Genomic DNA, 26,398 nt, shown 5'->3' on the forward strand with positions numbered 1-26,398 from the left:
TCATCACCGTCTAAGCATCCAATCCTACGGAGAGAAATTTCTTTATTGTTTGTAAAAGATGATCATTCATGGTGGTCCATCATTTTGCAGCCTTCCTTGTCTCATACGCTACTACATTTACCTTATAGAAAATAGGGTCATAGGGTTACTCTATTATATGTTGCTCCACCATGCCAAACTATCTGTACCTTACAACATTTCCATCTCAATTTCATCATAATTATGGCTTTTATGACCCGCAATCGTGTAAATTAAATTTCTATTTGTTTTGACGTAAAATATTTTGTCGGTTAGAAACAAAAAAAAAAAAGATAGATTTTTTATAAAATATTATTTTAGTGTTTGGCTAAAACGGTTGGCAACTTCCTGCTACTGCAGCTACCAACATATCTTCATATAAAAAAGAGTCAAACAATCACGGCAATGGGACAGGTTCTAGAATGAGAGAGGGAAGAATGGGCATGCAGGTAAAACAAAGTGAAAGAAGAGTGCTCGTGAAGAATAGGTGGTCCAACAACAATGCTAAATTCTTTTAATAATTAATTAATTAAGCAGTTATCGAGCAAGACAAGTGTGGACAAATTGTTCTAGACAATAAACATTAATCGATTAGCAGAAATTCTAATTGGGTAAACAGAAAAGAGTGGGGGGAAAACGATGTAAGAAAAAGCTGTTAACTTTTCAGATGACAAATTACTGAATCCTCAGAACCTTGAAGATAGCAAAGATCTGAACAACATGCATGGTTTTGTGAATGCTAGCTGATACGACTCATCACCTGGTGAATTGGCAATTTTAGTTTTTATTTTATTAAGTATTGACAATTTTTTTAAGGAAAAGGAAATTGCTTATGACACACACAGCCATCAAAGGCTTGGGAGACGAATCTTCCTCTCAAAATAATCTTCCATCCAAATGTTCCAGAAGAAAAGCTTTAAATGAATTAAAAGGTAGAGTTGACAATTTTGACACGACACGAAAAAATATGTATTGGGTTTACCCTTATCGGGTTCTGGTCTTAATCAGGTACCTTCATCTCAAAATAGTCTTCTATCCAAATGTTCCAGAAGAAAAGCTTTAAATGAATTAAAAGGTAAGGTTGACAATTCTGACATGACCAGCAAACACAACACGAAAAAACATGTATTGGGTTTGCCCTTATCGAGTTCGGGTCTTAATCGGATACCCGATTAAGACCCGGTTAATTTCTTGTTTGACGGGTCTACCCGGCAGGTCTGGTGGGTCGACCCGCTAGACCTGGTTACTGTTCTAGTTTGGTGGGTACCCTCCAGATCCGGTTACTGTTCGTGTCTGGCAGATACCTGCTAGACTTGGTTACTGTTCTAGTTTGGCGGTACCCGTCAGATTCGGTTACTGTTCGTGTCTGGCAGATACTTGCTAGACCCGGTTACTATTTGTGTCTTGCGGGTACCTGCCATACCTGTTTAAAAAAAAAAAAAAAAAAAGAGTAAAAAAAATCCTAAACCCGAAAAGTCACGAATTATTTTTGTGTCTTTCATGGTTTGTAATTATTTTTGTCTCTCCTCTTATTACCATTGTACCTATGCAGATAAAGAGTGGCGAGATATAAGAGATCTCCTGGGAATTTCTTGATAGCTAACAAAATTAATGATCCAAATTGTAGAGTATAAGCATGTGAATGAAAATTAATTAAGTTTTATGTGGAAACATATTATAAGAGTAATTGGTTAATATAACTCAATTGAGTCCAAATTCCCAGCTTAAGATAACTCAATTGAGTCCTCTAAAGTGGTATCAAAGCCAGCTTAAGAGCTACTTTCTATGTGATTGGCATTTGTGATTATTGGGTCTAATTCCTTCAAATTAAATTGGTGGTTTGATGCGAATAAGTTGTGTAGTTTAAGTTGTTGGAAATAATTTGGATGGTGCACAAAATACTTATTGAAATAAAATAATAACAATCTGAAAATTAAATTTTAAAAATTGCTAATTTTGTGAATGTTTTTATTAACAATTGCATTGGTATTAATGTATTATTATTATATATATTTTTTAATTTCAGGGTTTAGGGTTTTTTTAATGGGTCGGGTTACCTTTTAAGAGCACGGGTCGTGTCTACCCAATATGACCCGGTTATTCTAAACAGATTAAACGGGTCGTGTTGGGTTACTCGGCTATTTTTCGTATTATAATCATGTCGAACCCAACTAACCCGTTTTAGCTAAACGGGTCGTATTTGTGTATAGGTTAATCGTGTAACGGGTTCTCGCGGGTCGTAATTGGGTCGTATCAGGTACCTGTTTTGCTAGCCCTATTAAAAGGCCATAAAATCCACAGATAACAACCATTCACGTTTACTGTATCCAGGTAGCCATCAACAACACTATCTCTCAAATTAGAAGGAAAAAAAAAAAAAAAAAACACACGATCTTTCTGCATACAAATGTGGATCTAGCATTATCTTCATAGCAAAACAAAATCCTGTCATGTGATTTCAAAAGCAGGCGAGATGAAAAAGATAAAGTTCAACTTTTGAAATAAAAATCATTAATCTTATTATAATTAACCGTCTTGAGTCCCACTAGCTATGTTTGGCAAGAGCCAGGCTCGGCACTGCAGCTAGAACGGCACTGTTCCAGCTACAGTGCCAACTGACACGTGGCAGCAGAAATTAATTTTTTTATCTTTTTTTTTTTTTAATATTTTGAATTTGAAAAAAAAAAAAAAAAAAGGAGAAGAACGCTAGGGTGGTTCCGGCCAAAATGGGGTGGCTGGACCACCCCATTTTTGGCCAAGGGGGTGGCTGGAGCCACCCCCTGGCCGATCTGGGGGTGGTCGAACCACCCCCGTGGCCAAGGGGGTGGTCCGGCCACCCCCTTGGCCAAAAAAAAAAAAAACGGGAACCGGTGCATTTGGGGGTGGCCGGACCACCCCCAAGGGGCTGGGGGTGGTTTCGACCACCCCCAAATGCACCCGTTCCCTTTTTTTTTTTGGCCAAGGGGGTGGCCGGACCACCCCCTTGGCCACGGGGGTGGTTCGACCACCCCCAGATCGGCCAGGGGGGTGGCTCTAGCCACCCCCTTGGCCAAAAATGGGGTGGTCCGACCACCCCATTTTGGCCGGAACCACCCCAACGTTCTCCTTTTTTTTTAAAAAAAAAAAAATTCAAAATATTAAAAAAAAAAAAAAGATAAAAAAATTAATTTCTGCTGCCATGTGTCAGTTGGCACTGTAGCTGGAACAGTGCCGTTCCAGCTACAGTGCCGGGCCTGACTCTTGCCAAACATAGCTACTAATGCCCCGATAAAACTGAGTCAGATTATGACTCAATTATGTTTGAAGAAGTGTCTGCAATTTTCACTATTTAGGACACTCTTGTGAGGCTTTCAGTGGGCAAGTGCTATAATTACGCCTAGGTAAAATAACTATACTTGGTATCCCTCACCTGCCTACCCAAATTTTTTTCAAAAAAAAAAAGAAAAAGGGTTGGGGAAAGTAAAAGAGATGTACGACCTGGGTTATGTCATAAAACAATTTCTTAGATGGGTAGGTACCATACCATTTTTCATAAGATAGCAATTTCCTACAAAGCAACTTCTAAAAGCTGACTTATAATTTGATTAGCGAGTATGTAACCAAAAATAAATAAAGTATTCAAAACGGGAAACATGGGTTAGCATAAAAATAGATGGACTACAGAGGGAGAGAAAAAAAAAAAAAAAAAACACCCCTAAGTTGGTTAGCCAAAAAATGAATACAAGTGTCATGACTGATAACACTACGTCCCAAAGGGGCTGCAAAGGAAGTAGAATCATAAAGAGGATCCAATTGAGATGGTCAGGAAACAAGACTAAAGAAGAAGTGACACCGTGTTTCATGCTAGACAAGCAAAAAATGACGGATTCTCAAATTGAAATTATGCCAAATCATGAGGTTGTCGAAGTGATTCTGTCTATGAAAATACAAGTGGAGAGAAAACACACCGGTGTCTGTAGCTAATGTATCCTATATGCATCCAAGAATCTTAAATAAATAAATGAAGAAAAATCATTTGGATACAAAATGATAATTATAAATTAAAAAAAAAAAAAAAAAAACACATCCCAAATATTCATTCTAGCATATACTGATTTTGATGGCTCACGCATATGTTGTTCCAATGCAAGCCACAGAAGCCGGGAAAATCCACTTGTTGACACCATCCTGTTACCAGAAAACACATATATATATATAATGGCTCTAATAATGGAGTGGCCTACAAAAATATGCCTTTGGGATGGTTTTTCAAATGAGAAATACTAAGCTTACAAAACATTTTACAAAAAAAAAAAAAAAAAAAAACCTATAAAGTGATGTGGCACAACATGAGAAGGAGATGAATCCAAATTTTGAGAAATTCAATCACATTGTGCCACATAACTTTGTAAGAGTTGTTTTTGTAAAATATTTTGTAAGCCTAAATTCAAATATTACCAAATCCTTTTAGTTCATCCAAGCAGACCATGATGAATGACATGGAATATGATGTGGGTAGGAGGGGAAAGGAAAATCTTTGGAAAAGAGAGATCCTTACCACCACCACCATCATCATGTGGTCACACCCAAGTCCCTGTAACAAAGATCTAAAGTAGCAAAGTTACTAACACATTTCAAAAGTAATCAAATAATCAGTTAAAAGTAACTTCCCATTTTCCAGAAGTTTGACCAAACACAACTTTTAATATCTTGCTTTGATCACAATCTTTTACTTTATTATGCTTTTCTGATAATGGCTCTAACTTTACAAAAGGACCAAATTGCCACCATTGTCACCACCACTGCAACCTATCATACAACACTGCTAGTTGGTAGTCCCCACTTCCCACCATTGTGCCACCACCACCACCACTACTGTCATCCTGTCACTATGACAATTACCACCCACGCTCAATCACCACAGAATCGACTCATATCACCATGACTTACTTTCTCTACAGCCAACATATGATGCCACAGAAATGGTGTGTGTGTGTGTGTTCCAATCAATTTTGCGACCAAGATGAGGAGAAATGGGTATTCAGAATAAGGAAGGCTTGCCTTGGTACCTGGGTTAGTCTCAATAAGAAAAATCAAGAAATTATTTATGTATAATTCAGTAAATATTCAGCTACTTGGACAGGTGATTTGGTATTTTGATTTTGATGGAACTTGAATGAATCTTGCCACCACAGGATTAATATGACCAAATCAAAAGTAGCTTAGACAACCAAATTTCAAACCTTGCACGGACAACTAAAGTAGTTGTCGGCGGCGGTGCTAGTGATGGTGACAAACGATATTGACGAGGTGGTGACAGCTGTAATTTGATAGAGGCACTGGTGGTGAGTTGCAAGAGGTGTAACAAATCAAATGCATATGAAGAGGCATGATGTGAAAGATGTTGGTAGCAATGGAGATGGGGTAAAAAAACTGACTGCATATCAGTACTGCTTGTAGTGATGATGTTTTCAGGATGTGTTAGCTGTAAATATGTACCAAAAATGTGATTAAGTCTAGTGGCCATGGATACAATAGAAGGCTCAATAGCAAATTGGTTTCAGATGCATACTAAGAAGGGTTACTTAATGAACTCCCTGTGGTTTGTACTTTGTATTTTAACTACATGAAAACAATTCGGGAGATTGTTGACAATGAAATTTGAACTACATAGCAAGTAGACATGTGTTTAGTGGTAGGTATAAGGGGACATGCAATTCATTCAGACTGAAGGCTAAATTCTGTATGATATGAAAACAATTGAGGGATATTCTAACCAATCACTTCCTTTTTCTTTAATAAAGTAAAAATTAAGTTATCACATCTCCATGAAACATGTTGGTAATAATTAAGCAGAAAAAGCCATCAATATTAGAACCAAATGACATCTTCTGTCCCCATAAACATAAGGTGGAGGGTGAGGTCACGGGTTCAATCCCAGAGAGGTACCTGAGTGGTATTTACCAATCAAAGAGGGAGACAAAGAAAGACGATGTGGCCTTCAAAAGAGAAAAAGAAAACGAATGAAAATGACCAAGAAAGATGGATATGTGACATGCTAAACAACAGTGGATGATATGGAATAAGGATCAATGAAAGCATCCACAATCAGACATTAAAAAGGTCAGAGAGAGGAAATTAGTTGTTGGATTTCTACAGCTGACACCATGATTGGTACAAGAGAGATTGCATCAAGGATTCTTACAACGTAATGCAAATACATCTCAGACATGAGATCCAAATATAACTATCAAACACGGTCAATTTCATCCTGTCCATAACAATGGAAGCCGACAGGAGCACAAGTTTAGTGTGGAAAGATAAGAGGTCATATTTGCGTACAACCACAACAAGATCTGTCATGGGAAAGACAGAGTGAGGAATACAAATGTTTGACATACCTATCCAAACCAAGTAAGCTAAAGAAAACACTTCCAAAACAAAATTAGTGCCTCCATCCCTTTGAGTGGCCGTCTTCCATGTATGGCTCCAGAAATCCAATAAACTGAAATAACAGAAGGAAGCATAGCTTTACTCAAATTGTTTTAGGAAAATCCAAATCATATGATTAAGCTCCACTTGTTGACATCTTTTCTCCAAATTACAAAAAAGGTGCCAAGAAAAATTTATGATCAACATCCCAAGTGTTTGTGTCAAGGGTGCTTATATTGTCTACGATAAAACCCAAGGAGAACATCAAAAACACATACACACCTGCACATGCGACAGCTTTTTTATAGGCCCAAGACAAACAATTAAAACCCAAAGTAGTGTATGCAGATAACATTACATTAGTACCTTGCTTCCATCTTTAGACCAGCGTGCACCATATCCATCAGCAACCCTTATTTCAAAGACAACACCATGTGGTGGGACAACATGTACATTCAACCAGTCACAATGTGCTATTAAGTGACAGATGACATCCATTGCAAGCTTATTTTTATCAGAATCTGGAAAGAGCACAATGAATAGGAGGAAAACAATGGCCATCAAGAAATTATAAATATAATAGAAATGTTATATATGAGACACATGATATGTATATTGTATTTCAATGTACTCATTTAAAAGAATCCTGGAACTACAATGACCTGTAACGCATAAAACTGTCAATCTTGAATATTCAAATAACGTGCACAGTGTTGCAAGATGGAATAACAAATATATAGCTACGAAAATAAGGTATAATTTATTGAACGATTTATGCTTTTCCTTTGCAACTTGTAGCAATATCCAAGGAAGACACATGTATCTTCTAATCTACACACAGGACTCAAATTTTTTATTTTTTATATTTAAGTAATCGAGATATCATTAAAAGCGTAGGGTATCCCCAAGTACAAAGGAAGTATACAAGAAAAAAACACCTAACTAGAAGGAGAGAAAAAAGGAAAAAAAAAAAAAAGAGTAAAAAAAGAAAAAAAAAAAAGAAAATCATGATAACTAAGCACCAAAGCAAGAATAAATGCAACTGTCCAAAGATATAGAGTATTGAAGAAAAAAGACTTTAGCTCCCCCAATGTCCTCAAAACTTCTGTCATTTCTTTCCCTCCATCGACACCACAAAAGCATGAAAGCATCATCTTCCATACAGCAGCACTCTGAGTGATACTGGCGATCCACCAACAAGTATATAGGCCAATTACTCGTCTAGGCCTAACCCAAGACAGGCCCAAAGCGCTTGAAAAAAAAAATATTCCATAAGGCACAAGCAAACTCACAATGGAAAAGACGATGGTCCACAAACTCGCAATTCCTTTTACACATACAACACCTATCGACCACAATGACATACCACTTCCTAAGATAGGCCCACTGACCAAACAAAAAAGGTCACCCTCAAAGGAACCTTAGTCTACCAAGCACTATTTCAAGGAAAAAGAAAGCCATCATTACAAACCAAGACATTGTAGAAGGATCTAACATCGAACAACCCTCATTTGGATGGGGCCGACCAAAGTTTGTCTTCACCTTCCTATCTCACTCTAACTAAATCTTGAAGAACGAAGCAAAGATATCCACCTCCCAATCATGAGCTGCTTTAGTGAAGCTTATTTTCTATTAATTGGAACCCCTAGAGAGCTCCAAGTGAGTCACTACAATATGGCCGTCAAGAATGCTTTCGTAGAAGCTTCTCAATATGGTTTGCAACACCTGTAGGGGGAGGGAAAAGAGGCATGAAATACGTAGACTAATCGGAAAGTGTGCTCTCAATAAGGGTAACCCTACCACCTTTAAACAAATACATCATTTGTCAACTAGCCAATCAACACTATATTTTCAATAACACTGTCCCAAATAGGCTCGGCCTTGTAGGAGGCCCCCAACAGAAGACTAAGATACTTCAAAGGAAAAGAATAAACCCCACATCCTAAAACGCTAGCCAACCCAACCACATTATCAACATTACCCACATGCCCACTTGAACCAATTCTAATTTAGCCAAATTAATCTTCAAGCCCGCACAGCTTCAAAACATAAGAACAAGCACCGCAAAAGACATTGTTGGTTTGAATCTACCCTATAGAAAACAAAGTATTATCAGCAAACAAACAGTCCAAGTCCCCACAGAGAAGCCAGACAACAAACCCCCACTCACTGCAATAGAAATCATCCAATCCAAAGCCTTCATCACAATGACAAACAGTAGAGAAGACAAAGGGTCCCCAAGTCTCAAGCCATGGGAGCGAATATGGGAGTGCCATTCACCAAAATTGAGAAATGCACCAAGGAAATATCATGAGCCCCATTTCTCCCCAAAACCGCACCTCCTCAACATGTACATAAAAAAATCTCAATTAACATGACCAAAAGCTTTTTCTAAGTCGATTTTGCAAAAAACACCCAGCTCTCCATTATTATACTATCAAGGCATTTGTTGGCAACAAGAACAAGATCTAGGATCTGCCTACCTCACATGAAAGCATTCTGCAACTTAGAAATAAATTCTCCAACACCATCTTTAGCCTATTTGCTAGAATCTTAGCAATAACTTTGTCAATGCCACTCACTAGACTAATCGGACGAAAATCCTTGGGATCAACAACCCTTTTTTGGAATGAGCACAATATATGTAGCATTTAGGCTCCTTTGAAACTTACCTCTAGCATGTAAGTCACAAAAGACCTTAATGAAGTCTTCTTTTAAAACAACCTAGCAAGTTTGGAAGAATGTCATGTAGTACCGTCAAGGCTCGACTCCTTTTCACCATTCATAACTTTCACTACCTCCTACACCTTCCCTTCCTCAAAATCTCTCTCCAACTAATTAGCCTCAACCTTACCAATAGAGTCAAAAGAAAAGCCGTCCAACAATGGCCTCCACTTGAGCTGCTCGGTGTACAACTTTTTATAAAATTGGACATTGTGATCATTGATCTCCAGCCAGTTGGTAGAAACAACAAGGAGTCAATGGAGTTCTTACTTTTGTTGGAGTTGGTCATTTTGTGAAAACAGTTTGTGCACTTGTCACCCTCCCTTAACCACAAAACCCTAAAATCACCAGATCACCCTCCAGCCACTCCAACATAAGAAAAACATAGGCATCCTTAAAATACAATCAAATCTACACAAGATCCTATTATACACCAGATCTCTTCTCCGTGTTACTTGCAACCATCCCTAGCCATGATTGGAGATCAATTATAGCCATCCTAAATATATTAGTCACGCCAAGATATAGATTGATACCTACTAGTTGCAACTTGCTACATAAAGATGTTCTTACATAATCAAAATAATGTAACCATAAATTATAGACCAACAGACAACACCAGAACTCTTCACATGGGTTGTGTTTGGTTCAGAGGTTTGGAACCGTCCTAGATTACCTATTATAAGAAGTGAATCTCATATGTAACGTCTCCTAGTATTGTGTCAACTAGTCAATGGGTATGCTCTCTACATTGTTAGCCAAAGATTTCAATCTTTTGATTGACCTACTACTTGGGTATGGAAGAGCTCAAGTGCTCAGGATTTACCTAAGCGTTAGCATAGTATAATTTTGTAATTAGTTGTGCATACGGAGTTTCTTCTCATTATCCAAAAGAAAATTTTGAACTTAGATTGTTTTGGGTTGATTACTATAATTAATTTTGAAGGGTGATTAGGAATAGAGAATTTCGATGACTAAGTTAAAGGTTGCGAGGTTTATTCATGTTGATGAAGGATAGGTATGATAAGTGATAGAATCGGTCAGTGATTATATGGCTTAGATAGACAGATGGTGGTAATGGAGATTGTTACTTCACAACAAATGATTTCCTTCCCACTTTGTTTTTTTAAAGGGAAAGGATAGCCATGGGAGAAATAGGGAGCAATAGTAGATAAATCATCAATCCTAGTGAAAATAAAAAATAAGAAGAGATAGGCCATGAGAGGGGAAAGTGGAGAGTGGTCAGTAAGTGTTATGTTGATAATATCACGGTGAACTGATAGATAAGAATTTTTCTTTTGAGGGGGAATGTAACGCCCCGGCTTAAATATTAAAGCCAAGACACGGAATAAACACTTATTCCATGTGGCTACTTTTCTTTGATTCATGTAGTGGAAATAGTATGTATCTTTTTTTTTTTTTGTCTACTCTTTTTGAAACCACGAACTCGCTTATATAATTAAAGCATTAAGCATTTACCAGAGCAAACTAAATTGACATCTTATATATAAATGAAAGTCATTGCATAAACCTATACTAGTATTGTTTTTGTACAAACTCTTAAGATGCCACAAACGACATTCATAACCAAGGCTGATACCAACAAAAGTCAATGCATCTCAAAAGCTGAGGCCTCCTATAGACCTCAGGAGTAGTAAACTAGGCTTGCTTAGGGACCCTCCTCGACCTCCTCAATAATATCTATAGAATTCATAATTTTACTAGTAGAAAAGAAAAGTAAGTCCACGGCTCACCAAGTAAAAACTAACCAATTGTGTGACGTGAGCTCCTTTTACCTTAAAATTTCTACTTCTTTTTGAAAGTTGGTTTTCAAGATCATTACGTGTTTAAGGTAGATGCATAGTTTTTCATAAAACCTATGTATGAAAGTGTCGTAGTGGAGACGGTGAAATCATTTAGCTTAGAGAAAGACTTTTCATAATAGAATCCAAACTATAAACTTCCATGGCATTTTTTTTTTCCCATAATCTCATACTTATATTAATGTAGAGAAACTCAGTTGACATATGATAATGGAAAGCAATAATTAAATCACCACAAGCTACAATACATATCATTTCATAGGCATGTATATAGAATATAAGCAATTACTTAATTCATTACTTGACTTGTTAAGCATATCAGGCCAGTTGAGTTTGTTAAGCGTATCATCCCCACTTAACCTTGGGTTTGCTAATTGTACTACCCCTCCTAATATTGGGTTGTTAAGTGTATCACTCCTATTTACCCCTGGGTTTGCCCTCGGGTATCACTTGACCACAGGGTTGTTAAGTGTTTCACCTACCACTCAATGCCTTGAGGTCGTGTCAAATCATTTTCTCATAAGCTATTTTCATCTTATAAAATTTTACTTTTCCTTTCAAACCTTTTTCTCTCAAAACCTTCAAAATCTCCTTTTCATTTAAATCATGTAAATTTCAGTGCAATATGTTGACACACATGAATATAATAAAATTCAAATGGCTCATTATCATGATGAAATAATCTAATATATCGGTCGATCGAGCATCCACTCAGGCATCAAACGAGCGTCTTGAAAAGTTTATGCCACGAGCTCGGTCGATTGACCATAGTCCTCAGTTGTGCAAGGGGTTCTAGCAACATTTCCAAATTTTGAAAAACACTCCAAAACACTATTTTTTCATCACTTTTCATTCTAACTAGTACTTAAACATGATCTACTACATATATACTATTACAAAACCATTTAAAATTGTCCAATATCTCCAAAATTTAATCTTTGAACAAAACCCTAGATTTTATAAAAACCTCAATTTTCAATATTTTTCATTCTAGCTAAATTTTGGCAACACAACAACGTATTTAGCCATCATTTCCCAACACCATGCAAGCCCTTAACTTTATCACATTATAACTATATTATCATTATTATTTTGAGATTATAATGACACTACTACGATCACTAGTTTATGGACAAAGCGACAGTGAGACTAATTATACCTTACCAAAATTTTTCTCCTTCAGCACCTCCTTCCTCCTCGTGCAAGAATCTCATTTTTGTGCTAAAATCACAGAATTTTGCTACCCCTTACACTCTCCTAAATGTTCCTTGGTGTCTTCATTTCAGCCTTTAAATAGGCTTCTAAAGTCGGTGTAGACTATGCTCAGTCGATTGAGATTATGGCTTAGTAAATCGAGAGATTTGCCATGAGTTCGGTCGATCGAGGCTTGGTCTCGATCAGCTAAGACATCATGACTAGCATTAAATGCGAGCCAATTCGAGTTTAGGCTAAGTCCAATAGGGTCAAATCAATTGTTTATGGCAGAGCTCAGTCGATCAAGGTATCTTCTTGGTCGATGATCGAGAGTTGATTTTTCTTGCCAAAAATTTGAGCTTGATACTTGTCCTTTTTCTCAGTCGATTGAGATTGGTTCTCGGTTGATCGAGCTTTGTGCAGTAAGCCCTAAACTCCGTGTTTTACTACATTTTTCATTATGTTTCATCCTATCACTCTCGTATCCTTCCGTACTTTATATTATTGTGATCCTTGATGTGTATTTTATGCATTTCTTTAATTTCTTAATATTTAAAGTATGCATTTTAATTCCTGTGCATTACAGGGAGTCAATTTCTATTTAATAAAACATACTCATTACTTATCAAAACAAAAATTCTACTGCTAATATAATGCTGACAATGAGTTTCCAGGGTCATGCTGATTGTGGAAGTTCTTAGCTGCAAATATGCAGCAGTAACAAGCTGTAGTAGTGGTGAGGCCTAGCGATAGTAATACTAACAGGTTGGTGGCAGCGGTGACATTACTATGGTATAGGAGATGCTGTTGACAATAACATTTAGTAGATATGATGGTGCTGGTAGTTGTTCACTAATGACGGTAATGGCTGTCTCTCAAAATCCTAGAAGTGAGATGATGTCTTTAAACCAGACTTTGTTTTTTGATTCTCAAAATCCTATCAGTAATCTTGCAAATAAGAAAGAAATTTGGTTGTCCAGCTATAACAATATCAAAATTATGAAACTCTACAATGGAGAACCACAATTCCAGCCTCAATTCCCCAATGGCCAAGCCAAAACAAATGGCAATGTTACATCATTTAAAAAACTTCTCACTGGATGAGTAATTTATCAAGATGATCAGAAAGTAACAACTATCTCATTATAAAATATTCAAAATTTTGGTTTTTGCATTTTAAGTTATTTTATTTAATGATTTTATAAAATAGTTATATTTTATATACGAGTTTATAGATCATATACTAAATAACATCAGATCGGCATAAAATTCAGTGTACATGTTAAAGCATAGAGAGAATATGCTATTCAATGGTGGGAAGATCAAAATTTTATTCAATTAAAAAACTAATGAATAATGTAAGCCTACAAAAAGTGATACCAAGCGTAACATGAACTACACACAGATGTGTGCGTGTGTGTGTACATTCTCAAGATGATAAAAATACTTGGAGAGTTAGTATCATAAGAAAAATGCCAAATAACCTTTTCTCAAATACATTCACACAAAACTGCTAAAGTATTTTGAGAAAGCACTATTTGAAGTTTCTCAAGTTCATCTGTTATATCTCTTCATTTCCTTTTTTCCCAGTGTGGCAAGTATGCAGTCACATATCTTGTACAAATTTGATTGTAATACCACTCATGAAGATAAGATGGTGTGGAACATTCTCCAATGTCCATTAATTTGGGGCTACCTTTCCATCATAATAAATCTAGCTTTCATGTAATATCTATGGCAAACTTCCCCAATTCCTTTCATCCTACCATATCATCTTTTTCTAAGGCAGATTCTGTAAAGCAGAACTTTGAACAAAACAAAACACTAAGTCAGAACAAAATTTCAAAGAACAGACTAATTATAAGTAATCTGAAGAATTTGCTTCAAAAGGTCTCACAGAAAATTTATTTTTGGAAGACACGTGGAGAATGATAGTTTATGCTCTACAGATGCATGAGAAATTGGTCAATGCAATACAACTGTAAGAAAATCTCTATCCCTTAAAGCAGAATGGTTATATACATTTGATAGCATACAGAAATTCTTTTTACAAATTTGTGCATCCAATAAACCACAGTGAGAAAAAGAAAATAAAAGAAATTAATCCACCAAATTCAAACAGGTCCTCACCACTTCCTTTCAAAGTACCCCAATATTTACTGCTACTCCTATTAGCATGCTTTGCCAACGCCCTAGCTCCATGAGTCAAGGTTACGACCTTTAATCTCAAGTCACAAACAGAGGAAAATTACAATCAAGCCATAAAAGTTTCATAAAACTAGCCTGCAAAACCTCTCAGAATAAAGAGGAAAACACAATTATGGAGTGAAAAAAATAAAAAATAATAAAAAAATAAAAAATAAAAAATAAAAATAAATAGAAGTGGTCTCAACCACTTGACAAGCAAATTATGAATATAGTTTTGACAAGTATAACTGAAGCAATCCAGGGCAATGTTTAAAGAATGATGTACAGTAGATTAGTGTTGCTTACTATGTAGTTCTGTTAAATTTCTACATCTCCACTGCTGACATTGCTTAGGAATGGGTGTTAAATTTGTTCCTGAACTGTTGGTAGTTTGATATAATGTAAATGATGCACCGAAGGTTGAAGATAATTTGCATCTGCGGTACAATTGTTTACAGATTCAGCAATTACATAAGTTGTTTTGAGTTTTTTATTTCCTGAGCATCCCTCAGAAGCAGTGAAGTTAAAGTTTTCTTCTTTTTTTTTTTTTTTTTTTTTTTTCTTCTGGTGGCTGTACTTCTAAAATATTTTGAAAAAACTCAATTTAAATACCCTACCCCCCACCCACCCACCCAAAGAGAGAGAGAGAGAGAGATTTCAGGGTTCCCACGTCCCACCAGTTGGTGGCATAGTTGAAAATACTAAATCACCAATCCTTATGATTTTCCAATTTGTATTCTTCCCAAACATTTCTTAGTACACGATCAGATGAAATAGGTTATTTGACTCAAGTAGTAATAAATAAAACCTATAAAGCCGTTGGTCCTAGTTTCACAGCTTAGGTGCCATGTGCATTGTGCAGACAAGGTAGAATGTTTTCCCATCCTTAAAGGATAACATAAGTCCTCTTTTGTAGCATAAGAGCATAGCTTCAAAGAGGTGGCTTTTTCACAAAAAAATCTAAGCTTTTCTTTATTCGACTTTATTAATTTAGATGTTAAAAGGTTGAACCAAGCAGTTCCAAAATGTCAAATACAGAAACCAACTTCTAGAAAGCCTTTTGCAAGTAGACAAGGGTAAGCAATTAATTAAGATTCACCATCTTACATTTAGCTTACATGGCAACATAAATGATGATAAAAGAATTGATTTTGGTGGGGGAAGTGCATCTGGAATTGTCCCTGTGGTATGTGTCAGACCAAAAAGGCCTTGAACGCCCCCATAACTCAATTCCTGGATAAAACTATAAAATGGTGAGGTCCACATAAAATTGTGAATTTATGTGACATAAGGTATATACCAATCATAATTAGAAGCACTAAAATTACACATCCTTAGGACATAAATTTGAGGTAGGTAACGGCTCCAAGATTAGTCTTTAGCATGATGTGTGGTGTGGGGATCAACCCCTTAAGGAAGCATTTCTGGAGTTTTTTAGCATTGCTTGCTTTAGAGATGCTTTTGTGGCTGATCACCTTCTATTCTCTAATGGCTCTCCTCAACGGACTGTCAATTTTGTTAGAACAGCACATGATTGGGAGTTTGATTTCTTTTTGCATTTTTTGATTAGTTCTATTCCATCAGATTGAGACAGGACAATGTAGACAAGCTTTATTGGAACCCCTCTAAAAATGGTTGTTTGATGTGAGATTGTTTTATAGAGTATTAGTCCCCCATGATAGCACTCCCTTTCCTTGGAGGTGTATTTGGCAAAGTAGACCTCCCTTGAGAGTGGCTTTTTTCATTTGATCGGAGGGAGTATAGGGGGGGCAGTGTGGAAATTGTTGCTCAAAGGGAGTATTGGGGTAGTGTCTACAAATTGAAGAAGGCATTATATGGTTCAATCAGTTACCAAGAGCATGATGTGAAAAATTCTCTAAAGCAGTAATGGATTTTGGTCTTCATCAGTGCCAGACAAATCACTCGGACTTTCACTTACATACAATTGTTGGGTATATCATACTGGTTGTCTATGTAAATGACATTGTGATTACTGGAAGTGATTATGGCAGAATCATTGGGCTAAAACACTGTTTACAATAGCGCTTTAACACAAAAGATTTTGGTAAACTTCCGTACTTCTTGGGAATTGAGGTTGCAAGGTCAAAGATAAGCATCAACTTATATTAGAGGAAGTATGTACTTGACATTCTCAAGGAAATTGGATTGTTGGGTGCTCGACCTGTTGATACTCCTATGGATCTGAATCATGATCATGCGAGAGATGAAGGAGGGTTACTCTCAAATCCTAGCAGATATCGTTGACTAGTTGGAAAATTCAATTATCTCACCATCACAAGGTCAGATATCTCGTATGCAATGAGTGTGGTGAGTTAGTTCTTACACGCTCCAAGACTCACATTGGGATGCCACTATTCATATTGTTAAATACTTGAAGAGAGGCCCAAGACAAGGACAAGACATATTGTTTTGAAAAAAATAGGGCATATTAGGGTAGAAGGTTCCACCGATGTAGACTGGGCAAGATCACCTTCAACTAGAAGGTCCACTAAGGGATATTGTACCTTTTTGGTAGGAAGTCTTGTAACAGGGAAGAGTAAAAAGCATAATGTAGTTGCACAATCAAGTGCAAAAGTATAGTACAAAGCTATGGCTCAGATTGGTAGTGACGATGGTGGAGCCAGAATTTTAGTTGAGAGGGGTCAAGATTTAAAAAAATAAAAAAATAAAAAAATATAACTAACGTGATTATCTATTTCATACAATTAAAATATGTAACAAAAGCAATATATATTCACAAATAATTAATTTAAGTATAAAAGCTTACATTTTTATTATTTTAATACAAATTAAAAATAAATTAGTGTAAAAGTTTTGATTACATACCGGAGTCTTTCCAAGAAAGAGAAAATTGTCAAAAAACCATTGAGTTTTTTGCTTTTATTTATAAAGTCTCTTTTTTAGGCAGTTTTTTCATTGAACACCTTTCAAAAGAAATTTTGCTAACTCGAAAACCTTTTGCAAATTGTCATGGACCGGAGTATATTGTTGAACTTATTTCAAACTCTAGCAAATATGAAAAATAAAAATGCAACTTAATTTTTATTTAAAATTTAATAAAAAAAAAAAGAAAAAAAAAAAAAGGTTTAAATCAATGTTGAAGTTGACAAGTTCACAAGACAGAAGGTTAGAGGCAATTGAAGTTGATTTTTTTTTTTTTTTTTTTTTTTTGGTGTTGGAAATTTGAAGCTCAAGTTTTTCACTTTTTTTGTCGGTCAGTGTTAAAAGTAAAAACCTTTTTTTGTTTTCCTTGGCAGGTTAAAACCTTATTGTCCCCAAGAGATTGTTTAATCGGCTGGGACCACACCTAATGAAGCGGAGGTCACTAGTTCGAATCCCTCTCCTCCCTCTTGTGCGGATATGTCAAAAAAAAAAAAAAAAAAAAACTTTACTATATATTTTTTTTCCTACTCATGTTAACCTTATATGAAACTCACATTTTGGTGACTTGGACAACTCACTTTTCACAACAAGGAACAGGCTACACAGCCTACATGCAACAAGAAATAAAGATGAGCGCTTTCATCAAGGACAACTCAGCTTTTGTTAGTAAAACGGTGCGTTGGGTCAACATACTAAATTTTAAGTGTGTGAACGCAGCGTTTTGGTCTTCTTCCTCATTAAGATGTTGCACGTTAACCTAAAAATTTCTTAAACTTAAAATTTGAAATGTAAGACTGAAATGAATCTGGTCGTCCACTCCTACTAGTCTAGGAAAGGTTTTTGTCAGTGTAATGTCGAAGCCCCTTGATAAGTGGATGAGGGTGGGCAACCAGAGTATTTGAGAAATTTCTATTGGGGGTAAGGAAAATTTTGGGGGGTTGTGCCCCCGCTTGACCCCCCCTCCCTCTGCCCTTGGCTAGTGAGATGACTTGGTTACAACACTTTCTTCAAGAGATAGGCTTCTGAGCACCTATTCCTATTCCATTGTTTTGTGATAATCAAGCCACTCTACAAATTGCCTCTAACCTTGTGTTTCATGAGAGGATTAAGTGCATTAAAGTAGATTGTCATTTTGTCTGAGACAAGATATTGAGTGGAGACATAGCCATGCCATTTGTAAAGTCGAAGAACCAACTTGTTGATATCGTCACAAAGTCATTATGTAGAAATTGATTAGAGTCGATTTGTTCCAAGCTAGACTTATATGACATATATGCTCTAGCTTGACGAGTAGTGCTATAATGCTAGCCTAGAATATTTTGTACTCTTTTAGAAGGTCAACTGTCACAACCAGTTGTCCATGCCAGCTGTCACAACCAGTTGCCCATGCCAGCTGTCATTCTCATAATATTCTCCCTAATCTTTATAGCAAATTCTCCAATATATGTGAAATGAACAGATAGATTGACGGCTTCAAGAGTATGAAAATAGCCCTTCTCTACTCACGTCTTCTTCTATTTTCTATTTTCTTACTAACACAAATCATAACAGACCAGCAAGCAAGCACTTACAGAGAGTAGGGTTGCCAAACAAATGTAGGGCTGAAGATCCACTTTTGAAACAAAGATTGCAAGGACACCACTTAACCTTTCCTTTTCTTCTGTGTAAAACTTCCTGTAGATTTGTACACCTGAAAAGCTGCATGCCTATTATTCCTAAACAAGTACAAGTAGAAACTACCTTAAACTCAGGAATAAAATTCTTAAAATAAATTTTATTTGGTGACCCTGATGAGAGCCAAATATTGCATATTTGGACCCCTTAATTTACATTAGTTAATCCTTTAGCTGTGTCGTTATCTAATGTTTTGGTTTAGTTTTGTGTTTTTAGTGTTTTATAGGTTGTTGAAGAGAAAATGCAACTTTAAAGGGGAAATTGCTAAGTTTAGATGGAAGCTGGAAAAAGAGCATCTGAAGGTAGGATCAAGTGCACCATCTAGCGCTGAGCGCATGTGCGCTCGATCCCAAGCGGGCTGTGCTCGAGCGCATCCACGCCCATCAGCTACACCAGCGCACAGGAGCCGCACCGCAAAAGTAGAGCAACGCATGCACGAGTGCGATCAATCGCACTGGCAATGCGATCGAGCACACTCGAGCAAATAGAATGCGGCAAAGACTCCTTTTCCAAACTAAATTGAGTTTTCAATCTTATTTTGGGACTAAGAGACAGACCTCCAATTTTCCTAAGATTACTAGGACTTCTAGGACTCTCCTAAGTCTACAAATAGACCTCTATGCATTCAAGAAAAAACACACAATCCCAGAGAGCAAAATTCTACAGCTGGTCTCTTTAGTTTAGTTTTTCTTTAGCTTTAGGTTTAGGTTTTATTTTCATGTGGAGCTAAATTCCCAACTAAGGTTGGGGATAAAGCTTCACCGATGAAGAACATTACTTTTATGCAAGTCTTTATTTTTTCGATTTTATTGGGTTTTATATTTCAATTATTTTACTTATTTTCAATTGTGTTGAATGATTCTTGGATATCTTTTGTGATTCAAGGATACACTTGATGATTTGAAATAATTTCACATAATTGATTGCTTGATTTTATTTGCCTAAAAATTGGATATCTCTTGTGATTTGTTATACGGATACATTTGGTGTTTCAATTAAAATTGGATATCTTTTGTGATTTACGGATACATCTAATGATTTAATTGATATTGGATTCCTTTTGTGATTTATGCAATGAATGGATACAAGGATGGTTTTGATTAACTTTTAGAAGCATAATAAAGCATACATATGATTTTATTTGTGAAAATTTCGGATTAATGAACATGTGGTATGTTGTTATGATTCGGTGAGTGTGGATTCCCAAATCTTAGTCTTTGTCTTTTGTTTTATTTTATTTAATTTATGTTTATCCTTTAATTTTCAAAACTCAAAATTCAAACTTTTTTTGGAACTAGGTTAGAATTTAATTAGTTTAGTTATAATTTGTTATTTAAAAACACAATTCCCTGTGCGTTCGACCTCGCACTTGCAAAACATTATATTGCAAACGATTCGTGCACTTGCGAGTTAATAAAATTTGCACAACAGACCCTCTGAATTAAATTATTCGGAGCAAGCAACTACAAAGATCACTTAACTCCAGCAACAAACAAAATCAACATTACTCAGCTTCCCAGACCAGAAAATATGTTTGATATTAGTAGTTCCTGTTTATGAGAGTGAGACTTTAGGTAAGTGCTAGGATTACACCGTATTTTCCACCAAAGCCGCAATTTTTGTATTATGATAAAGCTACATAGATGAGTACCTTTTCTTTCTTTATAATTTTTTCAGATAAGTACATAGAAGAGAACATTGTTTCTCTCCTTTCCTTTTCTCCTTCTTCCTCTTGTCTTCACTTCATCGTTTTCAGTTTTTATGATATGGCATTTAAACCATGCGTATTCTTAAAACCCAGTTGTACTTTTCTATGGCCAAGGAGAGTTACTACACCCCATCCCTTGGTATTAAAACCGATTTTTCTAGAATTCATGGAGAGTTAATAGGCTGGCAAGCTTGAAGTGTTGGCCCAGGTAAAAAAAAAAATACTCTGAAGATGCACCTAAAGTGTTCTCATTATCCTTAATTTTCTCATGTGTTAGCTTACGGTAAAATATTAATCAAATTATTAAATTTATCTTTTCATGTTAATTCACAGGCTGACAAGCTTGAAGTATTGGTAAAGGTAAAAAAACTCAGGAAATGCACCTAAAGTGTTCTCATTGTCATTAATTTGCTCATAAGTTAGCTTACAGTAGGATATTAATCAATTAATTAAATTCATCTTTTCCTATCAACTGAAGTTTTTGGAATAAGTTACGATTTAACATGATATCAAAGTAGGCGTCTAAGTTCAAACTTTGTCTCCGTAATTCACTGACTATTTCAATTAAATATTCCATATTTTAGAATCTAGTTATTGAGGGGAAGTGTTAAAATATTGATTAAACTTACCATTTCCCACTTGTTAAAGCTCTTGGAATAAGTAGTGATTTAACAGTTTATTCTTATAAGGTCTACAAATAGTGTTATACTTTTTATAACTAATAAAATGCTAGTACACTGGATGTACACAATAGAAAACCCTAAGTAGAATCTAAAATCCAAAAGATCAAAGAACTCCAACAAAAAAGGAGTGTGAACTAGGAGCCGCCATCCAATCATAGAAAGCCCTAACATTATTGTTTATTACTATTACTGTTCCTGTTGTTATTCTTATTGCTGTTGTTGTTGTTATTGTTACTATTATTATGCATAAAAACGTTTTGATTCTTAATATTGTCACCAGAACATTTTTTACTTCAAGCAAAACATTTTTTTTTTTTTTTTTTGATAAGTGAAATTTGAGAAAGAAAGTTCAAGCACAAACTTGATTTCTCAAATTTCACTAATGTACATATAAGGTTGTGAAATGGAGCGTCTTTCTAGCCATTGACCAGAGCAGTCAATTTCTGTGTCTAAATGTATATATTATATCACCAAACAGGGAGAGAAACCCAATTAAATAAAAGTTGTCACCTTCTTCAATAGTTTCAACTCCAGGAAGAACCTTTGCAAGAGTCTCAGCTCCCAACATATCTGAGAATGAAGCATACCGGCGGACATCCTGCAAATTTATAAAGTAACACAAAGCAGAACCAAAAGGATATAGGAAGAATGAATCAATCGCAAAAACAGGATTGACACCTGTACTTCAAACACCACACATCTGTTGAAAAGGATCAAAGATCCTGAACCAATTCTGCAAGCATTAAATGTAAAATGTAAGGAAAATCACGAACAACAGAGAAGTAAATTGACAAAACGCATAGAAACCCAATCAAACAATACTAAATCATTCAATTTTAGAAAGATTGATATACTGGAAGCATAATATTTAAAACAGAAATTAAAAAAAAAAATTAATTAATTAATAAAAAGCCCTTACTTCAAATAGGATTGACTGTTAACAAACATCAAAATAAATTTATTTTGGCCAATTATACAAAGAGGAGGAGAAGAAGACAGTCCATGAAATTCAAAAACTAGGCTCAAGTCCATGTCAAAGCAGCATGGGCTTGAGAAGCACAAGCAGAAAAGAATAACAGAGATTAAAAAAAAAAAAAAAAACTTATTTTGACCGGTTGCAATACAAGCAGGAAGAGAAGCATCTATGAAGTTCACGAAACAGGCTCAAGCCTGTGCCAAAGCTGGCTTACATGTAGTGCAGCAGCCATAAACTCTTCTGTTAGCAGACATATTGACTTTTTAATTTGAACATCAACAGAGACCATGAACCTCTACATATATTACGCATAAATAAATGATTCTCATAGAGAAATTAACAAAGTATGTGAAAATAATACGCATAAGAAAGAAAGAAAAATGAACTTGAAGTAAAAGCAGTTTCCAGCCACGAAAGAGAATGCTAAAAAAAACCTACCTCAAAATACTTCTATAATACAGACTATTATAGAACTACAAGAGACAAATCCTCTTTTATGACTACCTTGATGACAATTCCTACATATATAAACCTACAGCACACTTATTGAAAAGCTTTTTCCTGAATGGGTCTCTCCTGCTCTATCATTCCCCACTTAGCATTCAGTCTTGAGGTTTTTATGTTTTTTTTTTTCCTATTCCTTTTTTGACTATGATATAGTGCATATCTAGTTTTTATGATTATATATCATAGCATCACTTATCCAATATCATATGAGGATCATCATAGGGAAGGTAATGGTGTTATTAAGGAACATTATGAAACTTATTTTGCAATGAATGTTATTTTTATTTTTTTGTATTTTTTGCACTGAGATATATATTCATACTTGGTACTTCTGTTAACACAAAAGTCAATATGCACCCATCTATCAGAATCCACACTGACCTTTATTATTTTTTTTTTTTTGAGAAATGCTATTCAGCATTCTCAAGTGTCCATTTCCAAGCATTTTCTTTATTCTTTTACATTTTCTTTTTTCTTTTTTTTTTCTTTCTAAAAAAAACAAGTAGATGTGAATGTGCCACATAGACAAGAATGTTAAGAAACTGACACTTGAGAATGTTGAGCAGCATTTCTCTATTTTTTTTACCTAATTTTGGATCATCAAACTAAGCCAATTACCTAAATAGGTATACTCTGTATACTTTTGGTAGACAAACTGCCTCAAGTGACCTGGCCATGCTACCTTAAGCATGAATGTGTTACACGTTACATTCTAAGCAAAATTTGATCAAATCCAATTGAGTAGAAATTGAAATGTCAAAGTACTCGAGGAGATTCTTAGATTGAGAAGTACAACATGGCTTCAACCATATCTTTTACTACTTCAAATTCCCTTGGTTTAGTTTGGGCCTCCAACTGATGCTCTTGAGATTTCCATTGGTTTAGTTTCAGTGACAAACCAATAAAACAAAATGAGTAACCAATACTTGTCCTCATTTCAAAGTAGGAACTTGGAATTATATGTCAAACAAACCAAAATGTCAGAAAAAATCATCTACCAACTGATTTAATCTGATTTTTATGCAAAATTGGAATTGTTATACCTATTGTAGTCGCCAACAGCACATCTTCCTTCAATTGTTTTCTGGCCATCTAAGACAACATCAAATTACGATATATAATATTCTTCAAACAGGATTGACAATAATACATCAAAAGATGCTAGAAATAAAAAGTGCACAGCTTCATAGTTATGATAAACAAATACTTAACTCTCATAGTTATGACAAGGAAATATAATTTTGTAATGGTCAGACAATAAATATGGAAATTCATCGCAGAAACACATAGATACCTTTTAGCTGCGAAAAGAAAGGCTCCTGAACATGAAGTTCGTGGACAGAAGTCTCCATAATCTGATAAAAGATGACGTCTTTTAAAATTTATAATGAAGTTCTGACACACAAAGACAAAATGGCATTGAATGATACCATAAGTTATAACGTACATTCACTATCTTGGATCCCTTGTCCATAATCAGCTTCTGCCATTCATTTTCTTTCTGCTTCAAGGAACTTCCCTCAGGGATCAATGTCAAATTGCAGCGTGGCTTACAGAAGGCTTTGGAATCTATTGATTCTAATAAAGATGATGCCAGACGCTTGTATAAGGGGTATGGAGGGACTCCTTCAAAAGAATCTGCAGAATCCGTTTGAAGAATTAACATCTTCCTTCAATTCAATATGGCAGACACCTAAAATTATAAATAAAGTACAAAAAATGTACCACTCTTTTAAAGTATGTAAACCAATGAAGGAACACATATGCTTCATCAGGATGCCATCTTTGACTTAGAATGCATATTGTCTAAATTTACCTTTCAATTATATTTTTGTTAAATTTTAGAGGATTTTTGGTACTTCGTATGCATCACTCACAGACGACATAATGGACCATATGATAACTGAATATAAAGTCATAATACTATACAAAAGGAGAATGATTTCCAATGAGATTTTTAACTAATACTATCCTAAACTTGACATGAATTACCATAAGCTCGTTTCAGATGAAAAAGGGCATTAACGTTAATGCTCCATTTTAGCAAACCCGGGAAATCAAAATAATGGAATTTTAAATCTCCAACTTTTTACATTTTGAATTCTATAAAGAAAAGCAAAACAGACGCAATAGACACGTTTGAATACCAGATGTTTTCTTCTTCTCGACTTCCAAAAGCTGAGATTTTTCGAATTATTCAAGTCAAAAATCTTTATTCCTCATTTTTTTTCTTTCACTTTTCTCGGGAATCAAACGGAAAGTAACTCATAAAAATTGATGTCATGATTTTCAGATATTACCAGCAGTGGCTAAGTAGGGGTCGGAGGGATCGTCTTTGAGGAGGTTGGAGCAGAAGGCCTTGGAGAGCCCTAAATCGATTTCTAAGGTTTCGTCTATATAAGATTCCAGCGTGAATCTCACCAGCTCTTCCATAAAGTCCCTCCGGTTAACCGGAGACATTTTTCCGATTCTTCTCGTCACAGTCGAGCGAGGACATAAGAAGTAGAGTTTCCTTGTTCCGTACAGATTATATTTGGTTTATTAGAATATCGGAGAATTAATTAAAGGGTGCTTTTTTAACCAATCACCAATTCCCGCCTGGAAGATCACTTTACTGAGAGTTCGAGCAACCCACGGGCCCGAGCAGGCCCGTTCGAGGAGAGCGCTTAGAATTATTATTAGTTTATATGAACCCACAGGGCCACAGACACAGAGCATGAAATTCCACCCCTGCCATGTCACTGTACCAGCCCACTAAAGGATAATGATGATAGAGGCATTTTGCATAGTTAAGTCATCTCCCAACCGAATGGCGCCACGTGGCTAGACAGTTATGTAAAAAAAAAAAAAAAAAAATCAATCTCTCACCATTATAAAAGGGAAAACCAGCGTAGCAGCTAAGGATCATCTTGTTCTTCATAACTCTTGCACTATGCTTTTCTTTCCTATTCAAAACCACTTATTAGGACAGCCTCCTTGCTTACCCTTTGTCTATTTTGCTATAGTGATGTAATACAATAGTGACCCAAATAATTAACTAAATTTAGGTAATTTAGACGATTAAATTGGGTTTTGGGTCACTAAGGACGACTGGAGGTGAATTTTGAGAATTTTGGACTTTCTGACTGGACGTACGAGAGGGGACTACCGTACGTACACCTGCAAAAAGTACAAGGACATACACGAGGGACCACCGAATGTATGCTGCTTTTTGGAAAACCTCTAGATAATACCTGGACGAATGCTACAGCCTTTTAACCACTGTGTAAATAGTACCGAACATCCGTTACTTTTCAGAATAATTGGTAGCGCTCTCTTACTTTTTCTCACCTATAAATATCCCCCTACCCATCACCCTTTCACACCCATTCTCGCCCCAGGCTCCTAGAAACCCTTTGTGAGTGTGTTCTTGTGAGTTTTGTGAAGAAGGAGAGGCGGTTCTTGAAGGCTTGCTTTTAAGAGATAACCTTCTACACTTAACTTTTCTCTCTAGTCGTTATGTCGTTTTTATTTGCTAGCGTAGTGTTGGCTTGAGTTTCTAGCTAGGTTATGCTTTAATCTTGATTTGAGGTGGGTTTGTCTTTATCGA

General features: G+C 35.8%; 1 protein-coding gene across 5 annotated transcripts; it reads right to left on the reverse strand.

Moving 5' to 3' along the window:
• Window positions 1–3,881: 3,881 nt before the first annotated feature.
• On the reverse strand, window positions 3,882–25,339 carry LOC132183375 (RNA-binding ASCH domain protein). 5 transcript variants are annotated; one of them, XR_015911405.1, is made up of 13 exons: window positions 25,110–25,339; window positions 24,257–24,447; window positions 24,104–24,164; window positions 23,853–23,901; window positions 22,005–22,059; window positions 21,837–21,924; window positions 18,833–18,951; window positions 15,465–15,590; window positions 14,301–14,388; window positions 6,796–6,950; window positions 6,399–6,502; window positions 4,556–4,591; window positions 3,882–4,185 (listed from the first exon to the last, which is right to left on the reverse strand). XR_015911405.1 is itself a non-coding variant. In XM_088513101.1 (11 exons), exons 1-11 carry the CDS (start codon window positions 25,267–25,269, stop codon window positions 6,443–6,445), a joined length of 1,152 nt encoding a protein of 383 aa, XP_088369227.1. In that variant the 5' UTR covers window positions 25,270–25,339; the 3' UTR covers window positions 6,242–6,442. The 5 variants fall into 5 exon arrangements, 2 of the variants coding, with proteins under 2 accessions (XP_088369227.1, XP_088369228.1); XR_015911404.1 differs by having other exon boundaries at window positions 4,556–4,604; XR_015911406.1 differs by lacking the exon at window positions 15,465–15,590 and having other exon boundaries at window positions 3,883–4,185; window positions 4,556–4,604.
• Between the last annotated feature and the right edge of the window lie 1,059 nt (window positions 25,340–26,398).

The sequence above is a fragment of the Corylus avellana genome, chromosome 2 (genome assembly GCF_965113065.1).
Source record: "Corylus avellana chromosome 2, dhCorAvel1.hap1.2, whole genome shotgun sequence".
In the NCBI taxonomy this organism is placed as follows: domain Eukaryota; kingdom Viridiplantae; phylum Streptophyta; class Magnoliopsida; order Fagales; family Betulaceae; genus Corylus; species Corylus avellana.

Excerpts from the sequence above, each read along its gene's own strand:
- LOC132183375 (XM_088513101.1), bottom strand. The coding sequence starts at position 25,269 with ATGTCTCCGGTTAACCGGAGGGACTTTATGGAAGAGCTGGTGAGATTC. Across the intron at positions 23,902-24,103 it reads TTTCTTTTCGCAGCTAAAAG|ATGGCCAGAAAACAATTGAA; the intron begins GTATCTATGTGT and ends ATGTTGTCTTAG. Across the intron at positions 15,591-18,832 it reads GTTTGGCAACCCTACTCTCT|GAATTGAGTTATGGGGGCGT; the intron begins GTAAGTGCTTGC and ends AGTTTTATCCAG.